Source organism: Nomascus leucogenys, chromosome X (genome assembly GCF_006542625.1).
Source record: "Nomascus leucogenys isolate Asia chromosome X, Asia_NLE_v1, whole genome shotgun sequence".
Classification (NCBI taxonomy): Eukaryota; Metazoa; Chordata; class Mammalia; order Primates; family Hylobatidae; genus Nomascus; species Nomascus leucogenys.
This window is the reverse complement of record NC_044406.1, coordinates 62,782,931-62,803,935: the sequence shown is the minus strand read 5'-3', so window position 1 is coordinate 62,803,935 and position 21,005 is coordinate 62,782,931. Positions and strand designations below refer to the sequence as shown.

Genomic DNA, 21,005 nt, shown 5'->3' with positions numbered 1-21,005 from the left:
ATACATTGGATAAGGGGCTAATATCCAAAATATACAAGGAGCTCCAACTGCTTAATAATAAGAAAGCAAACAACCCTATTAAAAATGGGCAAAGCATATTTCTCAAAAGAAGTCATACAGGCTGAGTGTGATGGCCCACATCTGTAATCCCAGCAGGTTGGGAGTGCGAGGCCAGAGGATGTCTTCAGCCCAGACCAGCCTGAGCAACATAGAGAGACTCTCTCCACCAAAAAAGAAAAAAAAAGAAAAAAAAATTAGCTGGGCATGGTGGCACATGCCTGTGGTCCCAGTTACTTGGGAGGCTGAGGTGGGAAGATTGCTTGAGCCCAGGAGGCCGAGGCTACAGTGAGCTATGATTGTGCCACTGCACTCCAGCCTGGGTGACAGAGAGAGACCCTGCCTCAAACAACAACACAACAACAACAACAACAAAAAACCAAACCAAACCAAAACAAAACAAACAAAAGAGATAACATACACATGGTCAATAAATACCACTGGCCAATGAAAAAGTGCTCAACATCTCTACCCATGATCTTAGCCAAAAGGCCAAGAAGCAATTCGACATCTCTAATCATCAGAGAAATGCAAATTAAAACCACAGGGAGATATTTTACGTCACTCCTGTTAGATTGTCTATTATTAAAAAGGTGAAAGATAAATACTGGCGAGGAAGTAGAGAAAAGGGAACCCTTATAAACTGTTGGTGGTATTGTAAATTAGTATGGCTATTTTGGAAAACAGTATGAAAGTTCCTCAAAAAACTAAGAATAGAATTACCATATAATCCAGTAATTCCACAACTGGGGATATTCCCAAAGGAATTGAAATTGGTATGCGGAAGAGATGTTTGCACTCCCTTGTTCACTGCAGCATTATTCACAACAGCCAAAATGTGGAAACAGCCTATGTATCCTTCAAGGGATGAATGGATTAAAAAATGTGGTATACGGCCAGGCGCGGTGGCTCATGCCTGTAATCCCAGCACTTTGGGAGGCCGTGGTGGGCAGATCATGAGGTCAGGAGTTCAAGACCGCTTGACCAACATGGTGAAACCCTGTCTCTACTAAAAATACAAAAAATTAGCCGGGCGTGGTGGCAGGCACCTGTAATCCCAGCTACTTGGGAGGCTGAGGCAGGAGAATCGCTTGAACCTGGAAGGCAGAGGTTGCAGTGAGCTGAGACTGCGCCACTGCACTCCAGCCTGGGCAACAGAGTGAGACTCCACCTCAAAAAAAAAAAAAATATATATATATAAATAAAATTCTGTCATTTGTGGCTGGGTGCAGTGATGCACATCTGTAATTCCAGCACTTTGGGAGACCGAGATGGGTGGATCATTGAGGTCAAGAGTTTGAGAAAATTCTGTCATTTGTGACAGCATGGATGAACCTAGATGATATTATGTTAAGTGAGGTGAAATAAACCAGGCACAGAAAGACAAATACCATATTATTTCACCTATATGTGGAATCTAAAAAAGACAAACTCATAGAAGTAGAGGGTAGAATGGTGGTTACCAGAGGCTGGAGGGAGTGGGGAGGTAGATGGTAAAAGGGGAGATATTGCCCAACGGGTACAAAGTTATACCTAGATAGCAGGAATAAGTTATGGTGTTCTATTGCACAGCAAGATGACTGTCATCAATTATAATGTATTATGGGCCAGGTGCAGTGGCTCATGCCTGTAATTCCAGCACTTTGGGAGGTGAAGTGGGGAGAATCGTTTGAGCCCAGGAGTTTGAGACCACCTGGGCAACATAGTAAGACCCTGTCTCTAGAAAAAAAAAATTAGTCAGGTGTGGTGGTGCACATCTGTGATCACAGCTACTTGGGAGCCTGAGGCAGGAGGATCACCCGAGCCTGGGAGGTGGAGGCTGCAGTGAGCTGTAATTGTGCCACTGCACTCCAGCCTAGGCAATAGAGTGAGACCCTGTCTCAAACAAACAAACAAACAAGCAACTAATGTATGTTTCAAAATAGCTAAAAGAGGATTTTAAATGTTCTTACTGTGAAGAAATGATAAATATTTGAGGTGACAGATATGCTAATTACCCTGATTTGATCATTCCACAACATATACATGTATTGAAACATCACATTATAGCCTATAAATATATACAATTATTATTTTTCAATTAAAAATAAGCCAAAAAACCCCACATTAAGTTTTCTTTCTAAAACTTCCCAAGCTTTTCTAGCTCACTGGCTCAAGTAACTCCACTACAATTCTTTGGCCTCGTGAAGCTTCCAATTCACTGCCCCTCCTATCACACACACTTTCTCTCTTTTCATCACTCCTCCAATCCTTGTTTTTTTTTTTTTTTTTTTTTTTTTTGAGACATGATCTCACTCTGTCACCCAGGCTGGAGTGCAGTGGCATGATCACAGCTCACTGCAGCCTCGACCTGCTGGGCTCAAGTGATGCTTCCACCTCAGCCTTCCAAGTAGTTGGGACTACAGGCACTGGCCACCATGTCCGGCTAATTTCTTTTTATGAGACGAGCCTGTTGCCTAGGCTGGTCTGGAACTCCTGGGCTCAAGTGATCCTCCCACCTCGGCCTCCCAAAGTACTGGGATTATAGGCATGAGCCACTGCACCGGGCCTTCTCCAAACTTTGCTTGCTCCCTTTTTCACTTAAATTCCTGAATTTATTATTATGACTCTTGCAAATACCTTCAACTGCCTACACAATACTCCATAGTTCCCCTCCACCCGCCTCCTGGAGGAATCCACACATTCATCTTCTTTATACTTTAACCTGTATAGTTCAGGATTGGTGGAGGCAATCACACAATGGGCAGGTTAATGATAATCAAGCTTAATCAACTAGGTCTTTAACATAGCTAAAAATCCCCCTTTACTCTTAATTCTCCAACTCTATAACCACTCATTCTTACCTTATTCACATTCTTCAGATCTCTCCCTCCTACTCTCTGCTGTTGACTTTGCCTCACACTTTATTGAGAAAATGCATGCCCATCAGACAAGAACTCCTTCATTTTCCTGTGGATTTTAAAAAATGAAAATAGTGTCTCTTTTTCTCCCTAATATGTGTTTATTGTAGAAAATTTAAAAACACTGAAAAATGGAGCTGGGTGCTGTAGCTCATGTCTGTAATCCCAGCACTTTGGGAGGCCAAGGTTGGCGGATCCCCTGAGGTCAGGAGTTCAAGACCAGCCTGGCCAACATGGTGAAACTCCGTCTCTACCAAAAATACAAAAATGAGCTGGGTGTGATGGCGCATGCCTGTAGTCCTAGCTACTTGGGAGGCTGAGGCAGGAGAATCACTTGAACCAGAGAGGTGGAGGTTGCAGTGAGCTGAGATTGTGCCACTGCACTCCAGCCTGGGCAATAGAGTGAGACCTTGTCTCAAAAACAAAACAAAACAAAACAAAACAAAGCAAAAATCAGCTGGGCGCAGTGGCTCAAGCCTGTAATCCCAGCACTTTGGAAGGCCGAGACAGGCAGATCACAAGGTCGAGAGATTGAGACCATCCTGGCCAACATGGTGAAATCCCGCCTCTACTAAAAATAAAAAAAAAAAAGTTAGCTGGGCATAGTGGCGTGCGCCTGTAGTCCCAGCTACTCGGGGAGCTGAGGCAGGAAAATCGCTTGAACCTGGGAGGCAGAGGTTGCAGTGAGCCGAGATCGTGCCATTGCACTCCAACCTGGGCAACAGAGCAAGACTTTGCAAAAAAACAAAACAAAACAAAACAAAACAAAAAACCGAAAAATATAAATAAAGTAAAATTCTCCCAAATCTCACCACTCAGAGATAAACATTGTTGACATTTTGGTAAATACTCTTCCAGACATTTTTGTTTAAATATGCATTCGATTTTACATAAATACATACCTTTTCTGAAAACATTTTTCTTCTAAAATCTCAACAGTAGAATGTAGACATTTCCCTAGTTTTATAACTATGAAATTGTTATAAACTGTTGTCCAGGCTAGTCAACACTGAATTAAAAAGTGTTGACTGGTCTCAAGTGGTCCTCTTATCTTGGTCTCCCAAAGTGCTGGGGTGATAGATGTGAGGCATTAAGCCCGGTTGTTTTGCAACCATTCTTTTTTTTTTTTTTTTGAGGGGGTACCCAGATTTGAACCATCACAACAGTTTTACTTTTTCTTTTTCTTTTCTTTTTTTTTTTTTTTTGGGATGGAGTCTCTCTTTGTCGCCCAGGCTGGAGTGCATGTCACGATCTTGGCTCCCTGCAACCTCCACCTCCCGGGTTCAAGCGATTCTCCTGCCTTAGCCTCCCTTGTAGCTGGGAATACAGGGACCCACCACCATGCCCAGCTAATTTTTTTATTTTTAGTAGACACAGGGTTTCACCATGTTGGTCAGGCTGGTCTGGAGCTCCTGACCCCAGGTGATCCACCTGCCTCGGCCTCCGAAAGTGCTGGGATTACAGGCATGAGCCACTGTGCCCGGCCCATCACAACAGTTTTTAAAGGTTGTATATGTATTCCAAACCATAATATATGTTCTATACACAACTAACATAGTTGTATAACTTCACCAGTAGTCTGCTGGTGAACATTTATGTGGTTTACATGGTTCAGTGAATGTTTCCGTTAATCTGTCTTTGCAAATTTTTCCAATTGCTTCTTTTGGAAAAATCCTAAAAGGGTAATTGTTGGGTGACAGGGTACACACATTTAAGATTTTGATATATATTGCCAAACTGCCTTTCTTCCAGAAAGTTGCATTAATTTAATTTGTATTCCTACCAACAGTGCCCAAGAGTGCCTGTTTTGTATATTTTGCCAAATTTAAGGTTTTCTTAATCTTTTTAACCTTTGCCAGATAGATGAAAAATTTACCTTGCTTTAATCTGAATTTCTATGATTACTAGTGAGGTTGAGTATCTTTTTAATTTTATTTTTTAAAATTTTTAATTAATTAATATTTGAGCCAGGGGTCACTCTGTCGCCAAGGCTGGAGTGCAATGGTGGGATCTCTGCTCACTGCAACCTCCACCTCCTGGGCTCAAGCAATCCTCTCACCTCAACCTCCAGAGTAGCTGGGACTACAAGTGTGCATCACCAGGCCTGGCTAATTTTGTGTAGAGACGAAGTCTCACAACATTCCCCAGGCTGGTCTCAAGCTCCTGGACTCAAGCAATCCTCCCGCCTTGGCCTGCCAAAGTGCTGGGATTACAGGCATGCGCCTTCTCGCCCAACCAAATATCTTTGTATGTGTTTGTTGGTTGTATTCTTCCTGTGTAATTTGTCTGATCATGTCCTATGAGCTTTTATTTACTAGAGTATTTGTCTTTTTCTTTTTAATTTGAAGAGCTCTTTTTATGTTAGAGATGTTAAGTCTTTATCTGTTACATATGTTGAAAAATCTTTTTTTAGTCTGTGGTTTGTCTTTCAACCTTGCTTATAGTGCCACTCAGAAGAGTTATTTTTTATGTAGTAAAACTTACTGTTTTCCCTTTTTGATTTGGGTTTCCAGATCATATTTAGATCTTGCCAACTAGGTAAAATTTAAAAAAATAAATTACTACATCTTAGTATATTAATAAAACTATAAGGTATTCACACCTATTTTTAATAGAAATTTTATGATTGGATTTAATTTTTGATTAATGTAGAATTTATTTTGGTATATGAAATGAGAGGTAAGGATCTAGTTTTTTTTTTTTAACAAATGGCTCTCCAGTCATTTCAACACTTTTTCTTGAATAATTCTTTGCCCCACTGATTTCAATAATTTCTATATATATTTGGGTCTGTTTCTGGACTCTATTCTGTTCATTTATCTGTCTGCACTATTACCACACAATTTTATTTGCAGTAGTTTTAATATCTGGAAGAACAAGCTCCTCTTCCTCCCTCCATTAATGATTTTGTTTTTAGAATTTTCCTGACTGTAATTGCGTGTTTATTCTGGAAGTCTTTCTCTTCTTTTAACAGGGCATAATGCTACTTTATTAACTAATTTGTGTTCTTGGTTGCTTACTGTCTTTTAATCCACTCTATTGATGAGAGTTTTAATAGGCTCTCATTAGAGTCCAAGCTGTTCAACCATCTTATGTACCACGTATTTCATCATTTCTGTAACATTTTGTTAAAGGGTAGGACAGAAAACTTATAGCTTATGTTAGGAGGGTAAAGGAAGATAACCCACAGCATGTTGAGTGCTACTTAATGGCATTTTACTGCTCACTCTTGCATATCCACCTCAATATGTACCTGCTTCTTTTATCTGCTCTCCTTTTCTCTCTTTCTCTTTTACTTTTTCCTTCTGTTTCTTTTAATTTTCATTTACTTTTAATATCTAGGAAGGCCATCTGGATAAAAAACAAACAAAAAAAATTGAAGATATTCATGCATTATCAGGGTTTTCACCCTTTCCGTATATTTTCCTTTATTCACTGGCCCTTTCAGTGCACTGGTGTCAGCTCAGTAGCCCTAACTTTGGAGTCATATTTACAACTGGTATTCATCAATAGAATCATGTGATTCCTATATGCCTTATATAATCCTGAATAGTATAATATCCACTCTACTACAGACATTATTAATCATTAAGAACTCTAATATGCATGTGAAAGGGCTGCTTGTAGTCTTGAGAGCTGAGTTCTAATCATCTCCTTGCGTGTTCATCTGTTCATCCATGAACAAAGAAGCTATGGTGGAACCAGGGGCTTAGGTGGGATGATGGAAGTAGGAGGTTTGTCAACCAGGAAATGGGATATGATAATGGGAACTAACATTTGTTAAGTGACTACTACTATATGCCAGCCACCCATTGTTCTAGATGCTTTATGTGCGTTATTCTATTGAACCAGAAGCCTAGAATTACTTTTATTCCCATTGTACATATGAGGAAATTGAGGTGCTAAGATTCTTTTAATATATATGTATTTTTTTAAATAGAGGCTGGGCACGGTGGCTCACACCTGTAATCCCAGCACTTAGGGAGGCTGAGGCAGATGGATCACCTGAGGTCAGGAGTTCGAAACCAGCCTGACTGACATGGTGAAACCCCATCTCTACTAAAAATACCATAATTAGCTGGGCTTTGTGGTGGGTGCCTGTAATCCCAGCTACTTAGGAGGCTGAGGTAGGATAATCTCTTGAACCCGGGAGGCAGAGGTTGCAGTGAGCTGAGATCACACCATTGCACTCCAGCCTGGGCAACAGAGTGAGACTCCATCTCAAAAAAAAAAAAAATTAGACATGTGGTCTCATCGTTTTGCCCAGGCTGGTCTCAAACTCCTGGGCTGAAGTGATCCTCCCACCCTGGCCTCCCAAGGTGCTGGGATTACAGGCGTGAGCTACTGCACTAAGCCTCTTTTTAAATTTTAATTATTATTATTATCTTTTTTTGTATAGAGACAAGGTCTCACTGTGTTGCCCAGGCTGGTCTTGAACTCCTGGGCTCAAGGATTCCTTCTGCCTCAGCTTCCCAAAGTGTTGGGATTACAGGTGTGAATCACCATGCCCAATTTAGATGCTAAGATTCTTAAAGCCGGCTCAAGGCCACGCAGTATATGGTGCATGGAGAGTCAGTCAACTGTGGCATACTCCACTGCTCCTTTTCACCAGAATTCTTTCCCTAATATGGCAATCGAGAGTTATGAAATAAAGACACACCAAATTGCAGGATGCAAAAGAAGAGGAATTAATAGCAGTACTTTCTGTTTTCCCATTTTTCTTCATTGTACTATGTAATCTAGATACAATTTTGAAGAGGGAAAATAAATTACGTTTAGAAACTTCATCTTGTCCACGAGATCTAATGACTGATACTGAGACTTTCAGGATCAGGAGGGAACTCTGTTAATGTTCCCAGAAACTGGAGCCACAATCTCTCTTCTTTATCCTGTTAGCCAGCTCCATATCTGGCCTGAGGTGCACAAGGCTTAAAAGAGGGGTATATAGGAAGAAGTGGGAGGCTTATTAATATTTTGATTTTGTGTTTGTCTACAAATCTGGAGGCATCATGTTTTCACACTGTTATCTCTGAGTGGAGATTAGCATCATGCTTAGATTTAGCTGGAATCAAATTTTTACTTACATATTCCACCCCTCAAGCCATTTGGTTTGGAGATGGGTGGGACATGCGTGCTTGCTGTGAGACTGCAGGGGAGTCTCCTAGTTTCCTAATGACTGGACAAAGGCAGGGCAACAGAAACGTCTTGGAACTAAAAGGTTTTTTTTATTTTTATTTATTTTATTTTCATTTTTTTTTGAGACAGAGTTTCCCTCTTGTTGCCCAGCCTGAAGTGCAATGGTGCCATCTTGGCTCACCCTAACCTCCGCCTCCCAGGTTCAAGCGATTCTCCTGCCTCAGCCTCCCGAGTAGCAGGTTACAGGCATGTGTCACCACGCCTGGCTAATTTTGTAATTTTTTAGTAGAGACGGGGTTTCTCCATGTTGGTCAGGCCGGTCTCCAACTCCCGACCTCAGGTGATCCGCCCGCGTCGGCCTCCCAAAGTACTGGGATTACAGGCGTGAGCCCCCGCGCTGGGCCTGTTTATTTATTTATTTTTTGAGACGGAGTTTCGCTCTTGTTGCCCAGGCTGGAGTGCAATGGCGCGATCTCGGCCCACCGCAACCTCTGCCTCCTGGGTTCAAGCGATTCTCCTGCCTCAGCCTCCCAAGTAGCTGGTTACAGGCATGTGCCACCACATCCAGCTAATTTTGTATTTTTTTTCAGTAGAGACGGGGTTTTGCCATGTCGGTCAGGCCGGTCTCCAACTCCCGACCTCAGGTGATCTGCCCGCCTCTGCCTCCCAAAGTGCTGGGATTACAGGCGTGAGCCACCGTGCTCGGCCTATTTATATATTTATTTATTTATTTTTTGAGACGGAGTTTTGCTCTTGTTGCCCAGGCTGGAGTGCAATGTCTTGACTCACCACAACCTCTGCCTCCGGGGTTCAAGCGATTCTCCTGCCTCAGCCTCCCAAGTAGCTGGGATTATAGGCATGCACCACTACGCCCAGCTAATTTTGTATTTTTAGTAGAGACAGGGTTTCTCCATGTTGGTCAGGGTGGTCTGGAACACCCGATCTCAGGTGATCTGCCTGCCTCAGCCTCCCAAAGTGTTGGGATTACAGGCGTGAGCCACTGCCCCCGACTTATTTTTTATTTTTAAGAGACATGATCTCGCTGTCTCCCAGGCTGGACTGCAGTGGTGGGATCATGGCTTATTAGACCTAAACTCTCAGGCTCAAATGATCCTTCCACCTCAGCCTTTCAAGTAGCTGGAACTTCAGGCGGCCGCCACCACGCCTGGATTATTTTTTTTTTTTTTTTTTTTTTTTGTTCAGGTGCAGTCTGGCTTGTTGATCAGGCTGGCATCTACTAGTCTCCTCAGCTTCTAATATTTCTGCTATTTCTGACCTTTGCTACTCTTGCATAACCAGTGATCAACAATGTCTACTTGCTTTATTTCTTTTTCTGTTCTTTTTTGTGTGTGTGTGAGGTCCTGCTCTCCTTTCGGTAATCCTGGCCATCTGCACTTTTCCCTCAATTCATTGTCGTATGCTTTCAGTATTACATCATATTTGCTTACTCTCAGTGATTCTCACCCTGAACTCACCAAGTGACTGACTCTCTGAACTGCATCCCCAGGATCTAAGGTCTAGACTGGGTCGCAAGGCTTAGGCTCCGTGACGCAGCGTAAAGGCCAAGTGGGAGTGGCTTTAGTGGCCTAGCGTGACATCGCTAACTTCGCTAGGGGGCGGAGTTTTCTGAACGTCCTCGTGCGCTGTGGACGGAGGTTGCGGAGACAGCAGGGCGGCGTTGGTGGCTGCGGCTGAGGTGAGTGATTTAGTGGGCAGGAAGGGGTAGAATAGGCTTCAAGCACAAGTTAGTTTGGTAGTTTATAACTAGCAAGGATATATTATACCCATTAGGCCAAAACTTTTTAGAATGGCCCTAAGGCAGTGACTTTGTACTACAGAACTCCTCGTCGCTCTCAAGGCGAACGAAGATGGGCAAACGTAATGTTTTTTGACGAGAATGGAGGAGTATGGGGAGCGGTGGTGGGCCAGTGAAAACCAGAGATAGTAGTTACTGTAGTTTAGATGCTAAAGGACCTAAATTACGTTGAAGCGAGACTGTTGATGACCGTTGGGGGCAATGTAATGTTTTTTGATGAAGATGGAGGAGTATGGGGAGTGGTGGTGGGCCACTGAAAACCGGAGATAGTAGTTATTGTCGTTTAGATGCGAGTGGTGGTGGGCCACTGAAAACTGGAGATAGTAGTTATTGTCATTTAGATGCTGAAGGACCTAAATTACGTTGAAGCAGGACTGTTGATGACCATTGGGGGCAGGATACTGAAGGTGCTAGCTTTCTCACAGAGCGGGAAAAAGGACGGTGAGTGATTGGATGCTTTGAATGTGCGGTTGGTAGCAGAAGCGGATTTTGAGCCAATTAGGAAGAAGCAGCGAGACCCAGCCAGACCAATAACAGGGTACCACTCAGCTCCATTTCCCCCGTTGCCAGGCAGACTTATGGTAAGAAAAGGTCCCTTTTATGTAACTTGGCAGCCTGGCCCTGCCCCTCACAAAAGCCCTTACATGGGCTTTTAACTTTACTCAGCCTTTTTTTCTCCCTTTGGATAACAAGTAACAGGAAACATTTCACTGGAAAGAAATTTGTTGAGAAACTAGAGGATAAAACAGAGTATTAAAATATGTTATTATTTCATAGGCTTGAGCCAGAGATTTAAAAATGGACAATGATGATTTTCTTTCCATGGACTTTAAAGGTACGTAGCTCTACGTGGTAGTACAAAATAATGTCAAACTGCTGCTTTATTTAAGATCTAAATATTGCTGGGCGAGGTGGCTCACACCTGTAATCCCAGCACTTTGGGAGGCCGAGGCGGGCGGATCACAAGGTCAGGGGCTCGAGACCAGCCTGACCAACATGGTGAAACCTCGTCTCTACTAAAAATACAAAAATTAGTCGGGTGTGGTAATCCCAGCTACTCAGGAGGCTAAGGCAAGAGAATTGCTTGAACCTGGGAGGCGGAGTTTGCAGTGAGCAGAGATCGTGCCACTGCTCTCCAGCCTGGGCAACAGAGGGAGACTCCGTCTCAAAAAAAAAAAAAAAACTAAATATTTTGTTTCTGAGTTTTGTCTTTTTGCAGTGTCCATAGCTCCAGGTTTTCTCATTTATGTCCCAGAAACAATGTCAATTTTTAACACACTGGGAACCTTTTTATGAACTAGTGTAGGGAGACAGAATTCACAATTCATAACTTGTTTTTCTTTCAGGATTTTTATGGCATGCAAAATAAAACGTTTAATCTGGAAGATAAATCTATTGCAATAAAAATAAGTTTAAAAAATTACTGCAAGATCTTGGAGTGCCTTTCCATAATCATCTGTGAGAAATAAATTATATCCTGTGTAGTTTTAGATTTAAGTGCATTTTATTGTGTCTTAATTCTTTTGAAAATTGGTAATCCATGTTTGCTATTTATAGGAACTCTTAATAAACAAAAGCAATTTGACTGACCAGAACACCAGATTCCTCAACTCTGCTAGATATAGGAGAGTTTATGGTACTTTCTTTGTTTTTGGAGAATAATGAGACCTGTGGTACCTTCGCATTCATATAATAATGAAATATGTGGTAAGAAATGTGGCTACAAATATATGATTTTAAAAAGTTTAGGTCAACGTTTTGTTAATACTTGTTTTTTGTTTGCTTGTTTTGTTTGTTTGTTTGTTGAGACAGAGTTTTGCTCTTGTTGCCCAGGCTGGAGTGCAGTGGTGCCATCTTGGCTCACTGCAACCTCTGCCTCCTGAGTTCAAGCGATTCTTCTGCCTCAGCCTCCCAAGTAGCTGGGACTACATGCCCCCACCACCATGCCTGGCTAATTTTTTTGTATTTAGTAGAGACAGGGTTTCACCATGCCTGTCAAGCTGGTCTCGAACTCCTGACCTCAGTTGATCCACCTGCCTCAGCCTCCCAAAGTGCTGGGATTACAGGCGTGAGCTACCGTGCCAGGCCAATATTTGTTATTTTAAAACAATAACAATAAAGCCCACTACTGTCTACTTTAAGTTTTAAATTAGGATAAAATATCTTAAAGGTATAAAGATGGAATAGGGATTATGACTCTTAAGTAGATAATATTTGAGACTTTGCATTTACATAAATATTTGAATCACACAGAAAAGTATAGAAAATAATATAATGAACATCTGTGTACCTACCACTGAGTTTTGTCAAATCTTAAGCTTGCCATATGCTTCAGATATTTCAAAGAACTAAAAGATTACATGTACCATTTTTCTTTTTAAATTTTATATAAATGGTTATTTTATATTTCCTTTTCCTGCAGCTTGTCTTCTTTTTTCCTTTTTTTGCTCAGCATTGTGATATATATATATATATATATTTTTTTTTTTTTTTTTGAGACAGAGTTTTGCTCTTGTTGCCCAAGCTGGAGTGCAATGGTGTGACCTCGGCTCACTGCAACCTCTGCCTTCCAGGTTCAAGCGATTCTCCTGCCTCAGCCTCTGGAGTAGCTGGGATTACAGGCACGCGCCACCACGCCTGGCTAATTTTTTGTATTTTTAGTAGAAACGGGGTTTCACCATGTTGGCCAGGCTGGTCTCAAACTCCTGACCTCAGGTGATCCGCCTGCCTCGGCCTCCCAAAATGCTAGGATTACAGGCTCACGTGAGCCACTGTGCCAGGCTGTGTTTTCAATATTTACCAATATGAATACTTTTAGTTCATTTATTTCCACTGCTGATAAGTAGTATTTCATTGAATGTAAATGTACCACAATTTATTCAGTCTCCTTTGTTGGACATAAACATTGTTTCAAATATTTGCTATTACAAACAACAATGCTACAACAAACACTGTGTTTCTGAGAGTTTAGCAGAAACTTTCAAAAACATCTTTGACTACCACTCATGGCAAGAAAATGTTTTGATCACATCCCAATACATACATACTGTGTTGGCCGGGCGCGGTGGCTCACGCCTGTAATCCCAGCACTTTGGGAAGCCGAGGCGGGCGGATCACAAGGTCAGGAGATCGAGACCATCCTGGCTAACACAGTGAAACCCTGTCTGTAGTAAAAAATAAAAAAAAATTAGCCGGGCATGGTGGCGGGCTCCTGTAGTCCCAGCTACTCGGGAGGCTGAGGCAGAATGGCGGGAACCCTGGAGGTGGAACTTGTAGTGAGCCGAGATCGCACCACTGCACTCCAGCCTGGGCAACAGAGCGAGACTCCATCTCAAAAAAAAAAAAAGTTTAATAAAACAAAATTTTACCCTTATTACTTGCAGTACACTATGATATTTTCTATTCTATTTTTTCCTCATTAAAAAAATGCTGGGTATTCAGCAAAAGGTCTGACTGAAAAAAAATGCTGGGTATGACTCACTACATTAATTGATTTTTTTTTTGTTTTGAGACAGAGTCTCACTCTGCGGCCCAGGCTGGAGTGCAGTGGCACGATCTCGGCTCACTGCAACTTCCGCGCCTCCCGGGTTCAAGCAATTCTTCCGCCTCAGTCCCCCGCGTAGGTGGGACTACAGGTGCATGCCGCCACGCCTGGCTAATTTTTCGTATTTTAGTAGAGATGGGGTTTCACTGTGTTGCCTAGGCTGGTCTGGAACTCCTGAGCTCAGGCAATCTGCCCGCCTCGGCCTCCCAAAGTGCTAGGATTACAGGTGAGAGCTACCGCTCCTGGCCTTGAGCCACTGCACCCGGCCTTGATTTATTTCTTGAGCTACTGGTAGGTGAGGCTCTAGGGCAGTGCTGTCCAACTGACATATGATGCAAAAACATAAAATTTTATATTTTCTAGTAGTCATATTAAAAACGTTCAAACAGATGAAAATAATTTTAATGATCTAATTTAACTCAGTGTATCAAAAATGCTATTATAACATGATCAATATACAAATTATTAATAAGTTATTTTACATTCCATATTTTTTGGTGCAAAGTCTTTGAAGTCTGGCATGTATTTTATACTTAAAGCACATCTCATTTTGGATCAGCCACATTTCAAGTGCTCAATAGTCACATGTGGCTAATGGCTACCATATTGGACAGTGCAGTTCTAGAGTTTACATTTGGGAGTGTAACTGCTGAGTCAAAAGCTATGAGCATCTTTAACTTTATAGATATTGCCAAATTGTTGTCCAAAATGGTCTTAACAATTCAAACTCCGTTTTCCCCATATCCTCACTAATATTTGATATTGTCAGACTTTTAAAATTTTACAATTTTGAAGGCTGTTGTCATTTTTATTTACCATTTTATTTTGGAATAATTTTAGATTTACAGAAAAGTTGCAGAGATAGTGCAGAGAGTTCCCATATACTCTTCAGGCAGTTTCATTTTCCCAAATGTTATCATCTTACATGGGTGTTGTTTTGACTTATATTTTCCTGATAACTAGTGAAGTTGGTGTACTTTCTTTTTTTTTTTTTTGCTTTCATTATTATTTTTAACTGACACACAATAATTGTACTGTACATATTTATGGGGTACTGCATGATATTTGGATACATGGATACAATGTATAATGATCAAATCAGGGTAATTAGCATAACCATTACCTCAAACATTTGTCATTTATTTGTGTTGGGAACATTAAAAATCTGACCTTCTAGCTATTTGAAAATATGCCATAATTTTTTTTATTATGCAATTATTTTATTAACTATGAGAGAAGGAAATGAATTGAGTATTTAAAAAAATTGTTTAGTTAGTTAGTTTTTTGAGATGAGGTCTCTCTGTCGCCCAGGCTGGAGTGCAGTGGCACCATCATTATAAGCAATAAAGTTGGTGTACTTTCATAGATTTATTGGCTGTTTGAGTTTTCTCTTATGCACACATAAACTTTTCAGTCAAGTTTTATAAAAATGGAGCATAAAAGCCTATCCAATAGCTTTTAGGAATGGCTATAGTTCATTCCTTCTTAGGGAGAATTGACATAACACCAGTCTTTTTTGTATCACCAATCTCAATAAATTTGCAAGCCCAAGGCCAGGCCTGGTGGCTCATGCCTGTAATCGCAGCACTTTGGGAGGCTGAGGCGGGAGGAATACTTGAGCCCATGAGTTTGAGACCAGCCTGGGCAACAGAGACCCTGTCTTCACCAAAAAAAAAAAAAAAAAAAAAAATGCTGGGTGTAGTGTTGCATGCCTGTAGTAGTCTCAGGAGCCAGAGGTGGGAGGATTGCTTGAGCCTAGGAGGTGGAGGCTGCAGTGAGCCTTGATTGCTCCATTATACTCCAGCCTGGGTGACAGAGTGAGATCCTGTCTTAAAAAAAAAAAAATTCAAGACCAAGAAGGAATAGAAATTTGTCTAGATAATTACACCCATTGGGGCCAAATAAATGTAACTCCCTTTCTGCATGTCATCTTCAACTATTTGAAGATAACTTATCTTGTACCTCAGAAAGTGTCTTCAGATTGAGCATTCTCAGTTTGTTCAAACATTCCTGATATTACTTGGTTTCTAGTCCTCTTATCATTTTGTGTGCTATCCTTTAAACATGCTCTATTCTTTTCATGTTATTTCTTAAAAGTGTGGTACCCAGAATAGAACACAATTCTCTGTGTTTGATATGATCAGCATAAAATACAGTCATGTGCTGCATAATGACATTTCAGTCAACAAAGGGCAACATATACAACAGTGGTCCCGGAAGATTTTAATGGAGCTGAAAAGTTCCTATCACCCAGTGATGTCAGAGCTGTTAGAAAGTTGTAGAGCAATGCTTTATTCATGTGTTTGTGGTAATGCTGGTGTAAACAAATCTGCTGTGCTGTCAGTTGTTTAAAACTATGGCACGTACTTTTATGTACAGTACATAATACTTGATGGTGATAATAAATGACTATGCTACTGGTTTATGTATTCACTATACCATACTATGCTATCTTATACTATTCTTTATCATCATTTTAGAGTGTACTCCTTCTATTTATAAAAAATAAAGTTAACTGTAAAATGGCCTCAGGCAGTTCCTTCAGGAGGTATTCCAGAAGGCATTGTTCTCGTAGTAGGTGACAGGTCCATGCATTTTATTGCCCCTGAAGAACTTCCAGTGGGACAAGATGTGGAGGTGGAAGACAGTGATAGTGATGATCCTGAGCCTGTGTAGGCCTAGGCTAATAATGTATGTGTTTGTGTCTTAGTTTTTAACAAAAAGTTTAAAAAGTAAAATTAATAATGTTAACAGAAAAAAGCTTATAGAATAGGGATATAAAGAAAGAAAATATTTTTGTACAGCTGTATAATGTTTGTGCTTTAAGCTAAGTGTTACTACAAAAGAGTCAAAAAGTTAAAAATAATTAAAAAGTTTGTACTTTGGGAGGTCGAGGCGGGCGGATCACTTGAGCTCAGGAGTTCGAGACTGGCCTGGGTATCATGGTGAAACCCTGTCTCTACCAAAAATACAAAAAATTATCCTGGCTTGGTGGCATGTGCCTGTGGTCCCAGCTACTCTGTAGGTTGAGGTGGGAGGATCCCTTCAGCCTGGGAGGCAGAGGTTGCAGTGAGCCGAGATCGCACCACTGCATTCCAGCCCCAGTGACAGAGTGAGACCCCATCTCAAACAAACAAACAAACAAAGCTTATAAAGTAAAAAAGTTACTGTAAGCTAAGGTAAATTTATTATTGGAGGAAGAAACATATTCTTTTATAAATTGAGTGTAGCTTAAGTGAGCAGAGTTTATAAAGTCTACAGTAGTGTACAGTAATGTCTTAGGCCTTCACATATATTCACCACTCACTCACTGACTCACCCAGAGCAACTTCCAGGTCTGCAAGCTCCACTCATGGTAAGCGCCCTAAACAGGTGTACCTTTTTTTATCTTATAAAAATTTATTATTATTGTTATTTGAGGTAGGGTCTCACTCTCTCACCCAGGCTGGTGTGCAGTGGTGTGATCATGGCTCACCACAGCTTCTACCTCCTGGGCCCAAGTAATCCTCCCACCTCAACATCTTGAGTAGCCGGGAATCACAGGCATGCACTGCCATGCCCAGATAATTTTTAATTTTTTTGTAGAGACGGGATCTCCCTATGTTGCCCAGGTTGGTTTCGAACTCCTGGGCTCAAATGATCCTCCTTCCTCGGTGTCCCAAAGTGCTAGGATTACAGTTGTGAGCCACCGTACCCAGTCATTTTTAATCTTTTATATCATATTTTTACTTACCTTTTCTAGGTTTAGATATGTTTAGATACACAAATACTTATCATTGTGTTACAGTTGCCTGCAGTATTCAGTACAGTAACATGAAGTATAGGTTTGTAGCCTAGAAGCAATAGGCTATACCATATAGCCTAGATGTATAGTAGGCTGTACCATCTTGTATAAGTACACTTTATGACAGGGGTCCTCAACCCCTGGGCCACGGACCATTACCTGTCTGTGGCCTGTTAAGAACCTGGCTGCACAGCAGGAGGTGAGCCCCGGGCCAGCAAGCATTACTGCCTGAGCTCTGCCTCCTGTCAGATCAGTGGCCAGTGGCATTAGATTCTCACAGGAGCCTGAACTGCCCACACGAGGGATCTAGGTTGCATGCTCCTTATGAAAATCTAACTAATGCCTGATGATCTGAGGTAGAACAGTTTCATCCCGAAACCATCCCCTCACCATCCGTGGAAAAATTGTCTTCCACAAAACTGGTCCCTGGTACTAAGAAGGTTGGGGACCACTGCTCTATGATGTTGGGACAATGACAAAAATCACCAAATTACACATTTCTGGAATGTATCCCTGTCCTTAAGTGATGCACGCCTGTAATCTTTCTCTTTAGATTTAGGACTGATCATTTTTCTCTTTAGATAATAATATAGCTAAGATTGAATTTTCTTTTTCTTTCTTTCATACCACGCTAGTTATTCATTTTGAACTTTTTGCCCCCCAGAGCCCCTCAGTCTTTTTAAAATATTTATTTATTTATTTAGACAAGGTCTCACTCTATTGCCAGGCTGTAGTGCAGTGGCGCTATCCTCCTAGGTTCAAGCGATCCTCCCTTCTCAGTTTCCTGAGGGAATACAGGCATGTGCCACCATTCCTGACTAATTTTTGTATTTTTGGTAGAGACAGGGTTTCACCATGTTTCCCAGGCTGGTCTCCTGAGCTCCTGAGCTCAAGTGATCTGCCTGCCTACTGGCCTTTTTTCTAGATTTTTCTTTCTTTCTTTTTTTGAGGCAGAGTCTCACTCCATTGTCCAGGCTGGAGTGCAGTGGCATAATCTCAGCTCACTGCAACCTCTACCTCCCAGGAGCAAGCAATTCTTGTGCTTCAGCCTCCCGAGTAGCTATGACTGCAGGCATGCCAGGCTAATTTCTGTATTTTTAGTAGAGACAGGGTTTTGCTGTGATGGCCAGGCTGCTCTCGAACTCCTGGCCTCAAGTGATCCACCCACCTCAGCCTCCCAAACTGCTGGGATTATAGGCATGAGTCACCACCACTGGCCTTCATTGATCTTTTATATATATATTTTTTCATTTTAATTTCATTTATTTCTATTCTGATCTTTATTATTTCTTTTCTTCAACTAACTTTGGGTTTGGTTTGCTTTTGCTTTTCTAGTTAAGATGCATCATTAGGTTGTTTGGAGTTTTTCCTCTTTTTTGATGTAGGCACTCACAGCGATAAACTTCACTCTGTATCCCATATGTTTTGATATGTTGTGTTTTCATTATCATTTGTTTCAAGAAAATTTTCAGTTTTCTTCTTCTTCTTCTTCTTTTTTTTTTTTTTTTTTTTTTTTGAGATAGAGTCTCCCTCTGTCGCCCAGGCTGGAGTGCAGTGGCACGATCTCTGCTCACTGCAACCCTGCAACCTCTGCCTTCCGGGTTCAAGCGTTTCTCCTGCCTCAGCCTCCCAAGTAGCTGGGATTACAGGCACCCACCATCACACCTGGCTAATTTTTGTATTTTTATTTTAATTAATTAATTAATTAATTTTTTGTTTGTTTTGAGACAGAGCCTCACTCTGTTGCCCAGGCTGGAGTGCAGTTGCACCATCTCGGCCCATTGCAACCTCTGCCTCCCAGGTTCAAGCGATTCTCCTGCCTCAGCCTCCCAAGTAGCTGGGATTACAGGTGTGTGCCACCACTCATGGCTATTTTTTTAAAAATATTTTTAGTAGAGACCGGGTTTCACCATGTTGGCCAGGCTGTTCTGGCCAACATGGTGAAACTCCTGACTTCAGGTGAGCCGCCTGCCTCAGCCTCCCAAAATGCTGAGATTACAGGCATGAGCCACCACACCTGGTCCTTTTTTTTTTTTTTTAAATACAGGACCTCGTTTTGTCACCCAGGCTGGAGTGCAGTGGCATGAACATATAGGTATGCACCACCATGCCTGGCTAATATTTGTATGTTTTGTAGAGACTGGGTTTTGCCATGTTGCCCAGGCTGGTCTTGAACTTCTGAGCTCAAGTGATCCGCCTGCCTGGGCCTCCGGATTACAGGAGATGCTGGGATTACAGGTGTGAGCCACGGTGCCCAGCTTCTATATTTTCTTTTTCTGTTATATTTATGATGATTGTTAGGGAGGTAGACATTAGCTAATTTATTTCATCAAGTCTTCAGAATATAGTTCCAATGTATACTCAATACCAGCCCTGTCCAGTAGAAATATAATGTGAGTTAGAAATGTAACTTAAAATTTTCTAGTAATCACGTTTAAAAAGTAAAAATAAATAGGTGAAATTAATTTTTAATATAATAATAATTTTAATGCTATAGCCCAGCATATTCATACATTTTTGTTCCAGCATATAATCAGTATACAAAATTGCTGAGATATTGTACAGTCTTATGTTAAACTAAGTCTTCGAAACCCGTGTGTATTTTACAATTAAAGCACATCTTAATTTGAACTAGCCACATTTTAAGTGCTCAATAGCCACATATTGCTACCATATTAGACAGTGCAGATCTAGACTAAAAAGTTTAGTAGGAAAACTCAGTCAAGATAATTGGCTTTCATTGAATCTCAAAGGACTTTATTTGTAATCTTCCCTGAACTATCTTTTCCTTTAAATACAACAATGGGATCCTCAGATTAAGAATGATAGAGTTATTAGGAAATATCCCAAGAGAGGGCCTCATAGTTTAGAATCATGAGCATACTTATTATACAGCCTGTACAGAAATCTCATTGAGATAATCACTGATGCCACCTGGTATGCACCTATTAGGGGGAATAATACAGTTTATGGCTGGGTGCGGTGGCTCACCCCTGTAATCCCAGCACTTTGGGAGGCCGAGGCTGGTGGATCACCAGGTCAGGAGATCAAGACCATCCTGGCTAACACGGTGAAACCCCGTCTCTACTGAAAATACAAAAAGTTAGCCGGGTGTGCTGGCGGGCGCCTGTAGTCCCAGCTACTCAGGAGGCTGAGGCAGGAGAATGGCGTGAGCCCGGGAGGCGGAGCTTGCAGTGAGCTGAGATTGCGCCACTGCACTCCAGCCTGGGCGACAGAGTGAGACTCCGTCTCAAAAAAAAAAAAAAAAAAAAAATACAGTTTGTAAAATAAAGACGTTGAGTGACCCACAGAATTGAACTTTCTTAGTATGCCATACAGTGTCTTCCAAGTTCTGGCCCCTACATACCTTTCTAATGGTGTTTTCTCCAGCCATACATAACTACTTATGCTTGTTTGAATTCATTGTGCTTTTTCACACCTCTGTGCTTTGCCCTCTGGCGTGTTCCTTTCCCTCAGTATCTGCCTGGAAATCTCTAACTCATCCTTCAGCCCCACCTCAAGTAACACTTCAGTGAAGCTTATCCTGCTATTCCTATATTCCATCCCTCAAATGGGCAGTTATGCAATCCTTTTACATTCCTGTAGCGTCTTCCACTCACAGCACTTATTACATTATATTATAATTTTTAAATTTTTATTTATTTTTAATTTTTTCCCTTCATCCTACTTTGATCTCATGACTGATTACTACTATAATTTTTAGAATTTAATTACCTTTGGTAGTGTAATCCTCATGATGGCATAGAC

The 21,005-nt window shown here is 41.3% G+C and overlaps 1 protein-coding gene across 1 annotated transcript in view; it reads left to right on the top strand.

The window, feature by feature from the left end:
• The first annotated feature begins 9,725 nt into the window (after positions 1–9,725).
• TEX11 (testis expressed 11) overlaps positions 9,726–21,005 on the top strand; it is a 404,765-nt gene continuing 393,485 nt past the window's right edge. Inside the window, exons 1-2 of the mRNA XM_003272686.3 lie at positions 9,726–9,789; positions 10,687–10,744. Of these exons, the coding sequence (XP_003272734.1) occupies positions 10,708–10,744 (37 nt within the window). The 5' untranslated portion in view covers positions 9,726–9,789; positions 10,687–10,707. The remainder of the gene's footprint in view (positions 9,790–10,686; positions 10,745–21,005) is intronic.